This window comes from Podarcis melisellensis, assembly GCF_964234715.1.
Source record: "Podarcis melisellensis genome assembly, chromosome: 5".
Classification (NCBI taxonomy): Eukaryota; Metazoa; Chordata; class Lepidosauria; order Squamata; family Lacertidae; genus Podarcis; species Podarcis melisellensis.
Window position 1 is genome coordinate 18076710 of NC_138537.1, and position 18586 is coordinate 18095295.

At 42.2% G+C, this 18586-nt stretch overlaps 1 protein-coding gene across 1 annotated transcript in view; it reads left to right on the plus strand.

Annotated features, from left to right (window-relative positions):
* Nucleotides 1-18586, plus strand: part of SI (sucrase-isomaltase) — a 250836-nt gene that overhangs the window by 142441 nt on the left and 89809 nt on the right. Inside the window, exons 2-8 of the mRNA XM_081910668.1 lie at nucleotides 994-1113; nucleotides 3241-3314; nucleotides 9857-9977; nucleotides 10448-10557; nucleotides 13510-13661; nucleotides 16662-16833; nucleotides 18161-18260. Of these exons, the coding sequence (XP_081766794.1) occupies nucleotides 996-1113; nucleotides 3241-3314; nucleotides 9857-9977; nucleotides 10448-10557; nucleotides 13510-13661; nucleotides 16662-16833; nucleotides 18161-18260 (847 nt within the window). The 5' untranslated portion in view covers nucleotides 994-995. The remainder of the gene's footprint in view (nucleotides 1-993; nucleotides 1114-3240; nucleotides 3315-9856; nucleotides 9978-10447; nucleotides 10558-13509; nucleotides 13662-16661; nucleotides 16834-18160; nucleotides 18261-18586) is intronic.

The window sequence follows — 18586 nt, forward strand, 5'->3', positions numbered from 1 at the left end:
TCTTGTTTCTTGTGGCTGATAGCCTTCCAAACGCATTAATGTAGAAAATCAGGGATAAGGGGGTAAAAATGAATTGAAATAATGCAGCTGGTAGTTCAGTTTTAACTTATAAATTTTTAAATTTATTTACTTCATTGCAGAGATATTTGAACACTCTCAATTATTTTAGAAATCAATTTCACTCATTCACTCATCCTCATTATGGATGTTTTGTTGATGATGTTAAAAAAGCTAGGGGGTTGTTGTATTTTAGGGGAAATGTGTTCATCCCGTTGACAAACCTAAATCCAGCCACAGATTTACTGAATGCTAGACACTGGTTTAAATGCATTTTTATTGCTAGATACAGTTAAACATTAATAGTTCCATGTTGTTTTTCACACAAGATTGAGCAGTTGGCTGTGGAGCCTTAACACTTCAGCAGTGCCTGTTTGTCAAAGATGGGCATCATTCCTAACTTTACTAAGCATTCTGTCTCCCTGGGGATTTCAGCCAAGATGAGCAGCTGGTAAATCCTCCCCCCCCCCCCTTTGCAAATCATGCTAAGAGATCAAACTTAAATTGTATTTCAGTCCATGCTCATGTTGGCTTCCCTTTCCAAATAAACATAGTCAACCAGGTTTGCGTATTTTTCAAGAACTTTATGGCATCAAAACAGGGAAAAGATTCTTGGAAGTGTTTCTATTTTCACTGGTGCAATGTTTTCTATCCAGGAGGAACATACCTTGGCCCATGAGATAAGACCTCCCCCTCCTCAAAAAGACCCCCCACGAAAATTCACAAAAGTCATCTCAGTCGTTAAGGAGATGGTTCTTTTAATAGCACGGTGCAGAAGAGTGTAAGCTGTATAATTCAGCGCTTTTGAAAACAGGCATAGTTATATTTTAACTACAGGGATCAAAGGATACTTTCCCCCTCCCAAGCAAATGCTTTTAAGACATTTACGCCTTCTTAATGTTGTGTTTTTCTTAATGTTTTTGTTTCTCCCTTGCTAGATGGGAAGGAAAGAATTTACTGGATTGGAAGTCTCCCTGATCACCCTCTTCCTTTTGGCAGCGATTATTGCCAGTGTTTTGATTGGGCTTTTAGCAACAGGCCATACTGGATTCAAAGGTAATGGTTCAGAAATCCATAAATTTCAGCAATCAGTGAGTCATATGGCAATCTAGCACACTGGTTGTCATAGTTCTTCTGAAACAAAAATAAATAAAACTATGCCCGCCCCCCAGTTATTAGACTCTTGCTGGTAGCAATGGGTTTTGTTTGCTTGTTGATTTTAGTCCCACTAAGAAGTGAAGAATTTGGTTCATCATGTCTAACAATTAAGCAATAGATCAGTTGATAAGATACCACAGCAGTCTCGCAAATATGGTGTATCTTTCCTGGGGAGATGTTCAAGAACTATTAGGTGACAGTTCTTTTTCATCTCACGTGGAACAGGTTCCAACCTTTCAAAACCCAAGTTTTTTTTATGAAAAGGTATGAAAATATGTCGTCTTCAAAATGTTTGTGGGAAGCAGGTTGCCTCATGGTTAGCAGCAGCGAGGAACTAATTAGTGAATATATACAGCTAACTTTAATGGAGACTAATCAGTTTACATGGAGGCTATTATCATGCTTAGTTCCAGCACCTCTTTTTCTAGAAAAATAGTACCGGTTCACACCCAACAGGCAATGACTCTCTAAGGTTTAAGACTGCAATCTTTTGAATTCAACCTGGAGATTGAACCTGAAACTTTTTGCACTCAAAGCACTGAGCTGTGAGATATGATAGATGCTTCTCCCATGTTTGTGGAAATTATTTGCTGAAAACCTTGCATCCATAAACCTGGGACATTACACACATGGAATTTCCTTTCTCTTGTTTGTTCACCTGATAAACAAACTGATGCTTTTCTCTTTAGGCTGGGATTTACTCAAACCAGTAGGGGCCTATTTTAATAAACTATATATTTTATAATATGGTACAATCAATTATTCTTTAGTTAGCATCCATTCCAGGGATTTTGATGGGAGAGATTTGGCATGTGCTTAACTCTTCCGCTGAAGTCGGTGAGGCTTTAAAAGTGCTTAACTGCAGCAGGATCCTGCCTTGTCTTTTTAGTTTTTCATTTATCTTCATCTTTAAACCACATTATTCAATCTGAGCAGATGAACAGGTTGGCAGGAGGGCGAAAGCAAAACAAGCAACAATTCATTTTCAAAATATATATAGTCACTCTAAGCAAATTGGATTGAATACAAGTAATTTGTCTGAACTGAGAAGTAAATCAGACTTCTAGTCTCATAGCAAAAGAGAGAGGGGGGGAAGAAGGGTGGGGGAGAACAAATTAGTTGTTATGAAATAAGCCTTTTTTGTGAAAAATATTCCTTAGATAAGAGCATGGTAGCTTAAACCAAACGTTCTGAGGGAAAAAGTACAGAAGTATTTCAATCTCTGTGATATTTTCACATTTTCAGCTGTTAGCTTAAAAGGCAGAAAATGAAAGATTTCTGTTGTTTTTTCTGAACAGAAACAGGCGTCCATTGACATGCTATTGTGGGGTCATTGTGCGTTGTCATTTTAATATTTGTTGTAAGGTAAAATATCCGTTGTACACCACCCTGAACACAGGAGCCAACTCCTAGGAGCCATTGGGGCTTCAGCCCCCACAATGAAATATTTGAGGGGGCCAGGCCCCCAGAATGTTAATGGACATCACCATTCAAATAGTGGGTGCTCACTGCTTCATGTGCCTGATTATGCAGGGTGGGGCTTCCTTGCGTCCCCACAATATTTTATTCAAGTTGGCACCCCTGACCCTGAACTCAGTTTAGAGGAAGAGTGGTATAAAAATGCAGTAAAAAAAATATGTAAAGTGTTTCTACTCTATAGCTGAATGGGCTCCCACAGAAGATTTCAAAGCTCAGCAATAAATACCTGTCCTCAGGTTTACAGTAGAAGATGACACAGAAGAAAAAGGGAATGGCAGGGAGGAAGAAAAATAAACTCAAGCATTAGTTCTTAGATTCAGAGTTGTTGGTTTGAATAAAAACAAGGGCCGAGCCTATCCCAGGCTCAGCCTATTGGTGCAGAAGCACAGTAATTAGTTTTTTGTGACAGACCTCTGATATAAAAGGATAAAGGAAAGCTGGGGCTCTCGGGACCCATCATTTGTGTCTTTTTAAAATATATTCTTATATTTTGTTATATTTGCTCTGGCCTCTGACTAATGCGATAAATTGATTGATCTCTTGCAGAATTTTCTCCAACTTGCCCAGTTGTGCAACCGTCAGAGAGAATAGATTGCATCCCAGATACATTGGCAACAAAGGTACGAATAATAATAATAATAATAATAATAATAATAATAATAATAATAATTAGGACGAGAACATATTAGGATACAAAGTTAGCAAGGATGGAAGGATTGAGGAATTGGAAATGGCTATTCCTCCCCATGGAAGGAGATGCCTAGCCTCACTCTGCCATTGTGGTGATCCCTTATTTCAAGGGGTCTGCCATGCATAAGAATAACAGAATCATAGAACTGTAAAACTGGAAGGGACACCAAGGGTCATCTAGCCCAACCCCTTGCCTGGATCATGTTCTGTTACTCCCATGGAGGAAATTATGGGAGAAAGCATGGCTGCTCCTGTGCCACTGCTTATTTTGGATGCTGCTGCTAATTACATCAGGGCAACTTTCCCCCTACCAAAGATCTGCAAGTGGTTTATATCACGCTGTCTGTACTTGCCACATTTTTCTGTGTATAACATGGTCCTGTGTATAAGATGCACCCTCTTTTTTGGGACTCCAAATTGAGTAAACGGGGAGATTGCCGAGAGTTGTTGACCTGGGGGGAGGATCGCTGAAAATCGATCACCCGCAGGACCGCCACAGCCAATTGCACACACATCAACGAAGCAACCAATCGTCTGTACGCTTGCCAAAAGAAGCAGCAATCTCCCGCCCAATTCCAGCAACAGCAAATAGCCGGCAGACCTTGACGTGCCCACCAATCACCCGCAAATAATGCCCATGGCAATCTCCTGCTCACGGCAGCCACAAATTGCCCATCCCAGCATAATTTTTGGATAAAGTAACCTCATCTTATAGGGACGCAGGTGGTGCTGTGGGTTAAACCACAGAGCCTAGGACTTGCCGATCAGAAGGTTGGCGGTTTGAATCCCCGCGACGGGGTGAGCTCCCGTTGCTTGGTCCCTGCTCCTGCCCACCTAGCAGTTCGGAAGCACGTCAAAGTACAAGTAGATAAATAGGTACCGCTCCGGCGGGAAGGTAAACGGCGTTTCCATGCACCGGCTCCCTCAGCCAATAAAGCGAGATGAGCGCCACAACCCCAGAGGGGTCCACGACTGGACCTAATGGTCAGGGGTCCCTTTACCTTTAAACCTCATCTTATACATGGAAATATACAGTAATTGTTGTGAAAATGAAAACGCAGGCAGATGAAATCCAGAAACCTGGGCTTGCCAGCCTTCTGTGGTTCAGGAGGTCTGTCAGCAGCTCCTGGACTTGAAAAATCTGCATTGACCTCTGTTCAGTTGGGGAAACTAGAAAGCAATTAGCTCTCTACTATCATTTATTTATGCCGGTGAATGTTCCTGAGAGGTCTGATATTGAAGTTCTGATAAGAGTTCTTCTCAGTGGCAAAAGTCCTCTCTCCAGTAGTATTTGCTTTCATGAACAATTTATGTGGTTATAGGTGAAATTAACGGTTGGTAAGCTTTAACCTTTTTACTTTCTTATCTTTTTTTAGCTTGGTCAATCATTATCGTAGTGCGGTGTCTCTAGGTATTTCTAATACTGATGAGGAACTGGTTATTTTCTGTTCCCTCCCCCTTCACTTTTGATATGGGCTGATTGATTTCCAAAGATATGTTAATCAAGAAATCCACTCTCTGAATTAATTTATGCAAGCTGTGTCATATTGCAGACTGTGTGCCTGGCCCTGTGGGCTGATTACCAGTGGCGGAGGTGTCCCTGAGGCATATGTCCATCTGTGCAAATGTCCCCATTAGGTACAGAGGAGAGATCCATTTGAAATGCATTTATAAATGGAATTTGATGGCTCTGATCAAGCTTTGCCCACGATGGATTGCCTCTTGCATTGAACATTTGCTTATATCTGAGTCACTTAGGCAAAAACCCATGTATAACATAAATAATATGTATGAAAAAGTCAAGCCCCATGTGTTACTATATTTCTGTAGCATAACTGTAAAACTATTAATACTTAAATGCTGACCTTTAAAGCCCTAAACGGCCTCAGTCCTGTATACCTGAAGGAGCGTCTCCACCCCCATTGTTCAGCCCGGACACTGAGGTCCAGCGCTGAGGGCCTTCTGGTGGTTCCCTCATTGCGAGAAGTGAGGTTACAGGGAACCAGACAGAGGGCCTTCTCGGTAGTTGCGCCCACCCTGTGGAACACCCTCCCTTCAGATGTGAAGGAAATAAGCAGCTATCCGATCTTCAAAAGACATCCGAAGGCAGCCCTGTTCAGAGTGGCTGGGGAAACTCAGCTAGATGGGCGGGGTATAAATAATAAATTATTATTTATTATTAAGGCTTGATTCCAGCATAATACTATCTAAACACATTCTGTCAGCATGAGAATTCACATTTGTGCAACATAACTTTCCCTCCTTTCCTTTCCCCTACATGTATTCTGGGTTGCCCCTCGTCCCTCTGGAACATATCTGGGAAGAGTGCTGGGAATAGGGAGGAGAAGAGGGACTGTTCCATTGTGCAAGCATAAATCCTTGCACTATTTGTTGTTGTTGTTGTTTAGTCATGTCCGACTCTTTGTGACCCCATGGACCAGAGCACGCCAGGCACTCCTGTCTTCCACTGCCTCCCGCAGTTTGGTCAAACTCATGTTGGTAGCTTCGAGAACACTGTCCAACCATCTCGTCCTCTGTTGTCCCCTTCTCCTTGTGCCCTCAATCTTTCCCAACATCAGGGTCTTTTCCAGGAAGTCTTCTCTTCTCATGAGGTGGCCAAAGTATTGGAGCCTCAGCTTCAGGATCTGTCCTTCCATTATAGAACCAATTAATTAGATATTGCCCAAAGTATTTTTTTATACAATTATATGCATTGAGCAATATCCAACTGATTCATTCCGTCAGCTCAATGATTTATGCTTGCACATTTGATTTTCCCTTATCTTGCCCCCCCGCCACCCTGTGCAAAACCTATATTTGTTCTGGGGTTCACCTCAACCTTTCAGAGCAGATTTGGGAAATGTGCAGTATGTGTGGGAGGAGATGAGAGGGAAAGAAAGGCCACTGAGCAGGCAGAACAACTGCCCTTTGTATGCATCTGTTTATGTGGGGGCTACTTTAGAAGGTTGGCAGTTCGAATCTCTGCAGCGTGGTGAGCTCATGTTGCTAGGCCCCTGCTCCTGCCAACCTCGCAGTTCGAAAGCACATCAAAGTGCAAGTAGATAGGTACCGCTCCGGCGGGAAGGTAAACAGCATTTCCGTGTGCTGCTCTGGTTCGCCAGCAGCAGCTTAGTCATGCTGGCCACATGTCCTGGAAGCTGTACGTCGGCTCCCTCGGCCAACAAAGCAAGATGAGCGCTACAACCCCAGAGTCGGCCATGACTGGACCTAATGGTCAGGGGTCCCTTTACCTTTATTTACTTTAGAAAACACAGAGTGTATCTGTGTATATTATTTTGCATATAATAATTGTATAATATAATATTTGAGGCTTTTAAAAAGCAGAACCTGGAAGGGAGCACAGCCTTTATATCAAGATCAAGAAGAGAAGGGCGAGAAATGTGTGCAGATAAACTGGACATTGAGATTTTCAGAAGATTCCATCTTTGTTCCCATGCACTGAAGCTTTAGAACAGGGTTGTGATCATGTGCAGCTCTGCCTTCTCTGCTTCCTCCTCAGTTAACAAGAGGCTGCAGCAGGAGGAAGGATACTTCCTTCCACTCATGCTGGCAACTGGATGCAATCCATTGTGATTAGACTGTAGGTCACATCCAGGGGACCCTTGTGGCTAAAGCTTAGTATGGCTTAGAGAAGTGTGAATGTGCAATCCACTGTATATATTTACAAGTGAGGAAAAATACAGCAACAGATAACATTGCAGCAGAACAGGCTACCAGGGCCCAGTGAGTACTGTGATAGAGGGATGTGACAGACCTTGACATTTCAATGCCCTGCAGGGACTCTGCAAGCAGAAGGCAGATATGCTGGTGCATAGATTTAGAAGTGAATTTTTCCAGCACATAATTTCTTCAAGGTAGAAGGAATAGAAGAAAGAAGTCCCCTTTGCTGACAAAACATACCCTTCCTTCTCCTCTCCTCTTTCAGGGATGGATGTTGGTCTTTCAAATTTCAGTGACCGAGGCCAAAATCCGTGCCTGCCGCCTCTCACCTTCCGTTCTGCTCAATTCACTATGTCATTGTTGTGACGCCCTTTAGCACCCCCTAGGCTCAGCACCCAGGGACGCGGGTGGCGCTGTGGGTTAAACCACAGAGCCTAGGGCTTGCCGATCAGAAGGTCAGTGGTTCGAATCTCCACAACGGGGTGAGCTCCTGTTGCTCGGTCCCTGCTCCTGCCAACCTAGCAGTTCGAAAGCATGTCAAAGTGCAAGTAGATAAATAGGTACCACTCCAGCGGGAACGTAAACGGCATTTCCGTGCGCTGCTCTGGTTCACCAGAAGTGGCTTAGTCATGCTGGCCACATGACCTGGAAGGTGTACACCGGCTCCCTCGGCCAATAAAGCAAGATGAGCGCCGCAACCCCAGAGTCAGTCACGACTGGACCTAATGGTCAAGGGTCCCTTTACCCTTTACCTTTAGGCTCAGCACCCAGTGTGATGGAACCGGTTGCACTGCCCTAAATTTGCTTCTGCCCCTTTGCTTGATGAGAAACGGGGAAATGAAGATGTGTTTCAGAAGCAAGGGCAATGGAGAGGACTTCTCCAGCACGTCCCCTGCCTTTGCTCACAAGCACACCTTTCTCTCTGCCTTTCCCAACAAGGAAAAAGGAATGGAGGAATAAAGGTGCATTTTGCAAGCAAAGGCTGAGACCTTGCCAAACCTCCTGTTAGACCTCACCACTGTCAAGGGGTGCACTCCCACATAGAGCGCACTGCAGTAATCCAACCTTAGAGTCGCAATGCCTTTATTACTGTGGTCAAGCTCTCCCCGTTCAGGAATAGCCTTAGCTGTCCTACCAGGCTTACAGGTAGAAGGTGCTTCTGGTCACTGAAGGTAGAATGAGAATGTGCATTCATGCTCATCTGAACTTGTATAATCATCCACATTTGGTCATGCCCAACTTCATGTGATTCCTTCTAGATTGAGTTGAATGTTTTGCAATGAGGTTGTGTTGAGCAGTGAAGCTACCACTGTGGTATGTCAAGATCGGAGGCTACTGCTTATCTTTATTTTACTGTTCAGAGTGGGAGCAAAGACAGAGCTCCACTCACTCTGTGTGTGTGTGTGTGCGCGCGTGCGCGCGTGCGCGCACGCATATGTGAATTTGCCATGTAGCCAGAACTTATTGGATACAGAGCACTCTAATGTCATTGTGTTAATTATGTGAACCTTGACCGGCTTGAATAAACCCTTTCAATTTATGCTATTCCTTAAGAAACAACAGACTGGGGAAAACAGGTGAGCAGGTGCAAAAACGTAGGGATCTCAAAGAAACTTTCTCACGTACAGACCATCAATTTTTGCATTAAAAAATAATAATCATGGATCAAACCCATGAAATGCTGGTGCCTGATAATTGAAATGGGGAATTGAAATACAGAAGCTGTGCAATTTAAGTTGGTTGTTGGAAGACCAGGGTGGGGGTTGGATTAAGAGCTTCAGAAGTGTGCACAAACATTTTTGGTTCCAAATATTTCTCTTGTAAATGGGCAATTTCCTTGTGATAAGGAACTTGCTTTCTGTGAAGGCAAATGTGTGTTGGTGATTAAGAGCTTCTATATAAATTCATTAGTTTACAGTGTACTGTAAGATGAATCACAGAGATTATGGGATAACATCCAAAGGTTGCTTCGCAGTTGATTCCTGATTGATATGGCAATTGTCTGAATGTTTTAAAAGTCCTCTTTTACGAATTGGTGTGGGAAGAGAGGTCGTCACTGAATGAATGTGATAGAAATGAAGGAGTGAGCACTTCATCCCGGAGAATGCGACCATTGTATTTGTTGTTGTTGTTGGCACAGAAATGGGAAAGGTGTGTTTGAACATGTATAATTCTCCCCCTTGGCTATATAAAAGGTGAATGTCGGAAAGTTTAGAATTGGCTCTTGCAACTGGAAGATGAGCAGAGGTATTTGCATAACTATTCAGTCTGCATAATAGGGCTTAAATTTGAACTTTTCTGAAGTGTTCAGTCATTTCACTTCCACTTAATGATCAGTGGACCTGCCCAAGTCTGCTTCAGAATTAATCCAGAGCAATGAAATGAGTTTCCTGACTATCTCCAGAATGCTACAGCTCTTGTGTTCCTGAATGATATGATAAGAGGACACCGTGGGATCCACGGCTTCTGTCTCTGCAAGCTTAATGGGGCATTGCTGCCACTCAGAGTGGTTTGGATCTGGTGCAACTTCACACTGGCTTAACTTGTACCAGATTGCTTTACACTAGCTTCCTATGCATAGGATTGCTCCCTGAGTCACAGAATGGAAGCTTTCTTTTCATTCATGGATAATGCCAAAATTGCAGAAGACGACAATTTAATCTGCTGGTATCAGCATTTACAGAGCAATGACATGAATGAGTCCTGTGGGCTCATGCCATTGTCCAGAAAATGGATTTAGAGGGCATTGCTGCTTCTGAAATAACACCACTTTTCTCTCTTTATAATGTAGGACATATGCACGCTCCGCGGCTGCTGCTGGAGCCCTCAGAATGAAACAAGCATACCCTGGTGCTACTTTTCCAACAGCCATGGATACCAAGTAGAAGGAGGCCAGACAGACACAGAAACAGGTAGGCGGAAGTAGGTTGTACTCCAGGAATAATAAGCACACTCTTTCATTAAATAGTATGGAGGCCAGCACCACTAGGCTGATCCGCTGTTTGATAAGCATAATACAGACTGAGGTTGAAAGTCTTTCCAAAGAATTTGTTCTCCATCACATGGTTGTTAACAAAAATACTAAATAAAAAAGGATACTAAAAGTGAAGTTAAGCACTTAAATATGCTACAGCCATGACTTCATCTCCCACCCCCCACCTTGCCCATGGCCGCTTGCAGAAGACAATGGGATTGACCCAAATTGTCTATCAGCAAATCCATTGTCTCACTTGCTACTTCCACGTTTCTCTTTCGCCTATGGGTAGGTATCCTGGTGATGCAGTTGGCCCAAGAGCTGTTAGTTGTTGACTCCTGTGCTACATAGGTTTAGGCAATGTTGGAAGCAATGCTCCTTTGTTTATCACTTCTTTTTCTTGATAAGGATTTGAAACTACACTGACAAGAATACCTGCACCATCCTTGTTTGGAAATGATATTGAAAGGCTTGTCCTGACTGCAGAATATCAGACCGCAAACCGCTTCCGGTTCAAGGTTAGATTGTTTATTAAAGCAATAGTCCAACTGACGGGTCACACTCAGAATTGGGTTGCATGTTGATCAAAGGCATTTTACACTGCAGCTCCACCATACACATATGTGGTAAAAGGACATGGGTGGCGCTGCGGTCTAAACCACTGAGCCTCTTGGGCTTGCCGATCAGAAGGTTGGCGGTTCAAATCCCCACGACGGGGTGAGCTCCTGTTGCTTGGTCCCTGCTCCTGCCAACCTAGCAGTTTGAAAGCATGCCAGTGCAAGTAGATAAATAGGTACCGCTGCAGCAGGAAGGTAATCGGTGTTTCTGTGTGCTCTGGCACTCGTCACAGTCCTCCGTGTGCCAGTAGCGATTTAGTCATTTTGGCCACATGACCCGGAAAGCTGTCTGTGGACAAACACCAGCTCCCTTGGCCTGAAAAGCGAGATGAATGCTGCACCCCATTGTTGCCTTTCACTGGACCTAACCGTCCAGGGTCCTTTACCTTTACCTTACATGGTTAAAAAAAGAGAAAAAATAAATGACAACATTGGTTCCATGTTGCATGCTTTGTAAATAAATCTTTTTGAGGGTTTAGGGAATCCCTCAAAGTAGATTGTGATTTTATTACTAAAGGAAGCACACATTATAGAATATTATGTCTTAAACAGACCCAAAGTAACCTTCCAAGGCTCTTTAAAATGTAAGACATATTGAAGATCATTTTACATGAATATATGCTGCAACAGGACCTGTCAGATTTATATCAGAATACTGTGGGCCTGCTGGTTCACATTGTCACTGTCAAATTTCCCGATAATTTCCAAATATTCACTTGAAAAGCTGTCATTGAAAATCACATATTGTCAGGTTGCCGAATCTGGCATGTGGTATTTGAAAACGAATATCAATATAAACACAATTATTTGGAAATTGGGGTTGATCTTAGCAAGGTTGCAGAGTGCTGAGATTTCCTGGTGGCGACAAAAGCAGTGATTAGCTGAGCATCTCCAGCAGTGAGTAGCTAATCCTTAGGCTGCCCAGGTATCTTAAATGGAGGAGAGTTCAAGATAGGAGAAGGCTCATAGCTCAGTGGTACAACATTTGTTTTGTATCCAGAAGGTCGCAGCTTCATCTCTACTTAGGATGAGACAGTTCCTCTTCTGAAACCCTGGAGATCTGCACCAATGGAGCTACATTTCCCAGAGTTCCCTGGGCATAGGGATTGCCTGTTCAACCACTCTGAGAACTGCAGTTCTGAGAGGGGAATAGTGGTCTCCTAAAAACTCTCAGCAGCCTTAACAAACTACATTTCCCAGGAATTTTTTTAAGGGAAGCTACAACTGCTTAAAGTGGTATGATTCTGCTTTAAATGTATACTGCAGGTGGGGCCAAGATTAGAAGTTAGGCCACACATAGGCGTTCAACAAAATTTCCTGGGTCTGGTGGACCTGCCAAAGAGAAGAAAAATATATATATGCATAAAATATACATTGCTTTGGTAAATACAGCCATACCTCGGAATGAATAAGCTTCAGGTTAAGCATTTTCAGGTTGTGCTCCGTGGCCACCCAGAAGTAACTGAGCACTTATTTCCGCGTTTTGCTGCTTGCACATGCGTAGACATTCAAAATGACGTCACGTGCATGCGCAGAAGCGACGAAACGCGTCCCGTGCACACGCAGACGTGCAGTCATATGTTACGTTTGCTTCAGGTTGCGAACGGGCCTTCAGAACAGATTCCATTCGCATCCAGAGATACCACTGTATAAGGCACAGGCGGGAAAACCTTTTTTCAATCAATACTGCAGAAATAAATCAGGGATCACACACATGTATTAAAATGTCTGGCAGACAGAATGTTAACTAGTGAAACTTCCCCATACTGAAAGATGAGTGTGTTCATTTCTCACAAAGAAGTTGGTTAGATTGGTTTTTGTTTGGTTTCATGCCTCTTGTTCTTCAAGGGCTTGTGAAGACTGATACTTTCTAAAAACAAAACGAGTCAAAGCACTCTGCTTGTTCCAGTTCCAGTGGAGCAGTACTCCTCCCTCCCAAATATTGACAGGTCTGGTCATGTATCTTCCCCAAATTTAAGCGGGTTGGATCTAAAGGTAAAGGTAAAGGTACCCCTGCCCGTACGGGCCACTCTGGGGTTGTGCGCCCATCTCACTTAAGAGGCCAGGGGCCAGCGCTGTCCGAAGACACTTCCGGGTCACGTGGCCAGCGTGACATCGCTGCTCTGGCGAGCCAGAGCCGCACACGGAAACGCCGTTTACCTTCCCGCTGGTAAGCGGTCCCTATTTATCTACTTGCACCCGGAGGTGCTTTCGAACTGCTAGGTTGGCAGGCGCTGGGACCGAGCAGCGGGAGCGCACCCCGCCGCAGGGATTCGAACCGCCGACCTTTCAATCGGCAAGTCCTAGGCGCTGAGGCCTTAACCCACAGCGCCACCTGCGTCCCAGGGTTGGATCTAATGACCCTTAAAATCTGCAATTCTGTGATTCTATGAGCTGATTGAGAGCCATCATTGTAAAGGTTTGAGGTAGCGGAAGTGGAGCATGAAAGTCTCCTACTTCTTTCGATTTTATCGCAGACAGATTGAAATACACCTTTAAAAAAAAATTGGTTAGTGAAAATGTGTTGGTCAGAAAAACAATTATTTCCATTCAGTTTATGCTAATGGGATGAAATTGATAAAAATGTGTTTTTAATGAATGAGTCTGAAGAACACGCAGTGTATCAGGAAATTTGCATGGACTCATTAACTATAGCTGCAGAGAGTTGGCTAATGAATACAGTGTTTAACTGTACAGCAGTCTTAACACAATTAATTATGTTCATTAAACATGTAGCATGCATACCACTGATTTGGAATGCATTGTGATGAGGGAAAGATGGTATTCAATAAGTAGAAGTGAATTCTGGGTTCCCCATGAACTTTGTTTTAATTGTTTGATTTTTTTAAATAGATTACAGATCCTGATAATAAGAGATATGAAGTACCCCATCCAAATATTTCACCCTTTCAAGGACCTAAAGCAACAAATACGAACTACAGAGTTGAAATAACTGAGAATCCTTTTAGCATCCGTGTGATCAGGATGAGCACTAACAACGTCCTGTAAGTCACCTTTTTATTTTTAGTATAAGTAACATTGCAATCAACTGTTCATTAATTGTCCCAGAACTTTCATGCCTGCCTCCCACTACCCCATAAAATTAGTACCATAACATAAAAGAATGTAATAAGGCAGCAGTTCTCAATATTTCTAGGTAAGCGAAACCTTTTCCACATTGATAAAACTCTTGTGTGAACCCTGCACATTAATTAAGTAGGGGAAGTTAGCTTGTTGAAAAGGATTCTGGGAAATGTTCTAGAGTGAGCAATTATTCTGGGACCCACATCAAAGTGCTTAATCAGACCTGTCAGACCTTGCCATTGCTCTGCATGCACTGAGACTTCACCCTGTGACAAATTTAGCAGTCCACCATCGTTGTACATTTATTGGGTGACAGTCAGAATTAGTGGGCAAGCTGTCATTCAGGGAAGCTTATTTATTATTCCCACTAAATATATATGATTATTTATAAGCTATCAAATATTAAATCATTTTAAGAGTAGCTCAGTCATTTGAAACCAGCAGTTTAACAGAAGGCAGTAAAATATTAACACATTTTTAAAACGACAGAACCTATGCACATGCATTGGAGATCGAAATAATTCGAATAATCGAATGGAATAATTTGTTTCCCTCACAATTGATGTTCTAATCAGAGTTTGGGTGCCTGGAACCTCTGTAACAGCTGGACAAAAGCTGTGCATTTATAACAGAAAAATATAATATAAGAAAATATAATTATATAAGAAAATTATAGTCTGGAAACACTCAGTTGTGGGGATAGGTAACAGGGAAAGAGAAAATATACATTCCATTCTTGATAAACTCTCATGTAGCAGCAAAAATTAAAAATAGGGCTGAAGCACGACTGTGCCCTTTTGAGGTCACAATTACCGTGACAAACAAAAGACAATTAATTAGTTACCTCTCCTAGCTTTGGAGCTGGCTTCAGCACAACCTATTACAGTGAAAACAATCCTAGACTATAGAGCTGTGGAATTTAAAGTTCTGAAGCATCCTATGTCTTTGGGAGGCAGGTGCAAGACACCTGCTTTGTATAGCTAACAAAAGCCAGAAGCAGATTACACAGTCCAATTGAGAATTCATGAGAACAATAGCTTATAGCTATTTTATTTTTTTTACAAGAGGAATTTAAATAGCAGTAGTTCCGTGTTTGAGAGATTTCTTCTGGTTAGTACCTCTTGTGAGATTTTAGCCTCTTTAACACCATCTTTTTAAAGTGCAGTTTTTTTTGTTTGTTTGATATGCAGCTTTATCAGAGATTTGGACATGGTTTGAAACAGGAATTGTATGCATTCCTTTTTAGACCGAGAAAGCTAGATCTATATCACATTTCACATTGTCTTTTCTCCATATGTGCATATCCGACACTATTCTCTTTTGTCCTTACTACAAATGGACGGAAGATACTTCGTTTAATCATGTGAACCCATTTCAAAGTTTATAAATTTGGGGGTGTTACAAATCAGTGAAATGTCAGAGGGCATGTAAAAATGACCTTCACATCAGACAAAGAAAGAACAAGTTTGCTCTTTTTGTTATCGTATATTTTTTATTTGGGACCATTTTCATATGAGGAACACACTGCAACCTCTGCATGCAATTTGAGATGATACAGTTCTCACAAATGGCACAAGCAAGTGAGTGAGACACATTCAATTTGGTGCTGAGGAGGAGGAGGAGGAGAGGATGAGAAAACTCATTCCCATCTGGATGTAATCCAGATGAGAAGCCACTCACTTCCTTATCTTCACTATTATAAGTTCGATATATTCCAAGACAGATGTCAATTCATACAGGAACATGTCGTAGTCTGGTCCGAAAGACACTAGGAACTTCTTATCATTCCTTGTAGAAATGTGAAGGAAGCCCTTCAAGGGTATTGCACAACCAGCCTGGTGGTGTATGATGTTTGCATGACCTTGACCAATGCTGACTGCAGCCAGTCAGTCAGTCCTTGGATTCAGGATGCAACTGTGGTTCTTCATCAGGCATGGGCAGGCAAGGAACAGAAGGGATACAAATGGAACCACAGGCATGTAGAAGATCAGCTACCAGATCAGGCAGAAAAGGAACAGAGAAGCAGTCAGAAGTGGAATAAAATAAATGAACGGGGCAGGGGGAGACAAGCAGAAAATCAATATCTGAGGTAGCAATAGAAGGTTGGAGGGACTAGAAGTAGATGCAAGGTCAAATGATGATGATGATGATGATGATAATGATAATTTATTTATATCCCGCCCATCTGGCTGGGCTTCCCCAGCCATTCTGGGTGGCTTCCAACAAAATATTAAAATACAGCAATGCATCAAACATTAAAAGCTTCCCTAAACGTGGCTGCCTTCAGATGTCTTCTAAAAGTCTGGTAGTTGTTGTTCTCTTTGACATCTGGTGGGAGGGCGTTCCACAGGGCGGGTGCCACTACTGAGAAGGCCCTCTGCCTGGTTCCCTGTACTTGGCTTCTCGCAGCGAGGGAACCGCCAGAAGGCCCTTGGCGCTGGACCTCAGTGTCCGGGTAGAAAGATGGCAGTGGAGGCGCTCCTTCAGATATACTGGACCGAGGCCATTTAGGGCTTTCAAGGTCAGCACCAGCACCAACAAATGATAGCAGGGATCATGCTCTGAGGCAGCAGTTCAACAGAGAAAGTAGGGAAGCTTTTCAAGCTGGAACTGCATCCTGGAAGTCACTCTTTTCTTTAAGGTTTAGGATGACTTCCAGAAGACCCAGAGTGCTGATGGTACAGGAGTTAAGGTATTGCTAGAGATCAGCTGCTAGAGTCCCGAGTTAAAGAATCTTCCTAGCATCTTGTACATTCTTTCATTTTTGTTTCAGAGGGGAAGAGATGTCGGGTCCCTTAATAGGATGTACATAGGCCTACTTTTGAAAATATTTAAGCACTTCATTTATTCGGTAGATTTCTTGCCCACACTTTACCATGAGGTCCCAAGCTCCACTTATGTTCTTATTGCTCTTCAAACAGGTTTGACACCAGTATAGGACCGCTTGTGTATTCTGACCAGTTCCTGCAGCTCTCCATCAAACTGCCAAGCTGGAATGTTTATGGTATCGGAGAACAGATCCACAGGCAGTACCGGCATGATTTTAACTGGAAAACCTGGCCCATTTTCACTCGGGATGCTGCACCTATTGGAGTAAGGGACAAATAAAACGTTTTATTAAGAGGTGAAAGACGAATCAGACATGCAAATGGAGCAAATGTGTTTGAAATGTGAAGACATTTCTTCCTATAATCGGCTGGAAGTTACAGTTGTTAAAGGGCACTATTAACAATGCCTCCAAATCTCTTGCTTATTTTGAGGTGAAGTCTAAGCTTTCAATATTACCCATGAAAGGAATTGCGTCTGAAATATTTTGACTAGAATTATTACTCATGATTTTAATAGGATTGAATGCCTCATATGGCATTCTGAGCCATATGTCTATGTATTATGAAGAAACTGCCAGTTTCTGCTCAAACATGTGTTTATCACTGAAACTGCCTCTCAAAGAAACTGCCTAAGAGCATAAATTATCCAGACCTGACATTACTACCAATTGTTCAAAGAAAATTCTTGACTTCTGGAATGCTGAGGTTTATGCCCATTGCAAGAGGAAAGACCACAACACAATTTTAGTTGTCTGATCAGAATTAGCAATGATTTATCTGTGTTTTGTCTCACAGAACAAAACAAATAAGTGTCTGCCAAGACCCACAACAATTTCCAAGTAATCCATTGGGTGAGGAGGAGTTTAGAAACCACTAGTGTAAGAAAAATAGGAGTTTGCCAAAATTATCTTCTATTCAAAAAGTCCCTTCACCAAGGTCAAAGAGTCTTCTGTGAAATGGAGTATGGTGTTAGATACAACCCCAATGTACTTCTTCAGGTGGACCAAATTCAAGATGATGAGGCTCAAAAGAACCATTTACTGATTTCCTCATGTCAGAAATGAGCATAAGAATCAGAACTTAATTTATAAGTGACAGCTTTCAACTGGCCCCACAGTCATGCCTTTAACAGCAGGAATTGAGCCTGTAGAACTTTCCCCATATGTGCTCTTAAAAAGCTGGTTCTAAATAAACAGGGGCATTAAAAAGGGACACCACCTGAATGGAAATTTACTGGTCAACTTAACCATGACCCTTAATACAGCTGAATTAAGCCAACTTTATAAAAATGAGATCATTTAATTTCATTAGTTTGGCCCTGGACTAAATTCCAATACATCTGTGTCAACTAGATGGCCCTCCGCTCAAAACAGTAAACCAAGATTTTATGCTGGATTACCAAGATAAATGATACTGATAGTATTAGGGATGTGAATCCTAGGGAATGAAATTTAGTTCAGTCATCTCATTTTGATTCTTTGATGGGCATATTTTATAAAGCCTTTTAAACTGCATTTTCAAAGAGGTTTTGAAGATTCATGTCATGCATATGGGCTCTGCACATTTTAAATTGCTATTTCCCCCTCCCAAAGGAGATGCACAACCTGTATGGTGCGCAGACTTTCTTCTTATGCCTGGAAGATGGCAGTGGACATTCCTTTGGTGTATTCTTTATGAACAGTAATGCCATGGGTAAGGATTATGAATGTGATTATGCTTCTCATCGTGCTTTCGATCAGGGAGCTTCCCATTCTCCTGCATTATTTTACATATGGAAAGATGCCTCTGACGCCTTAGAAATTATCATTCTTAAATGACACTCTAGGCTATCATTAGTAAAGCAATTGCAGCAATTGCAGGATTTTTGTCACCTAGAAAATATCAGATATAAAAATAGCCATTGGATTAAAATCAAATCTGTGATTTATTAAATCAATAAATAATTGTATTTGCTACAAATACAGAATACGTTTGAGAAAAGCAAAGTGGTTAATATTAATAACAACAACAACAACAAC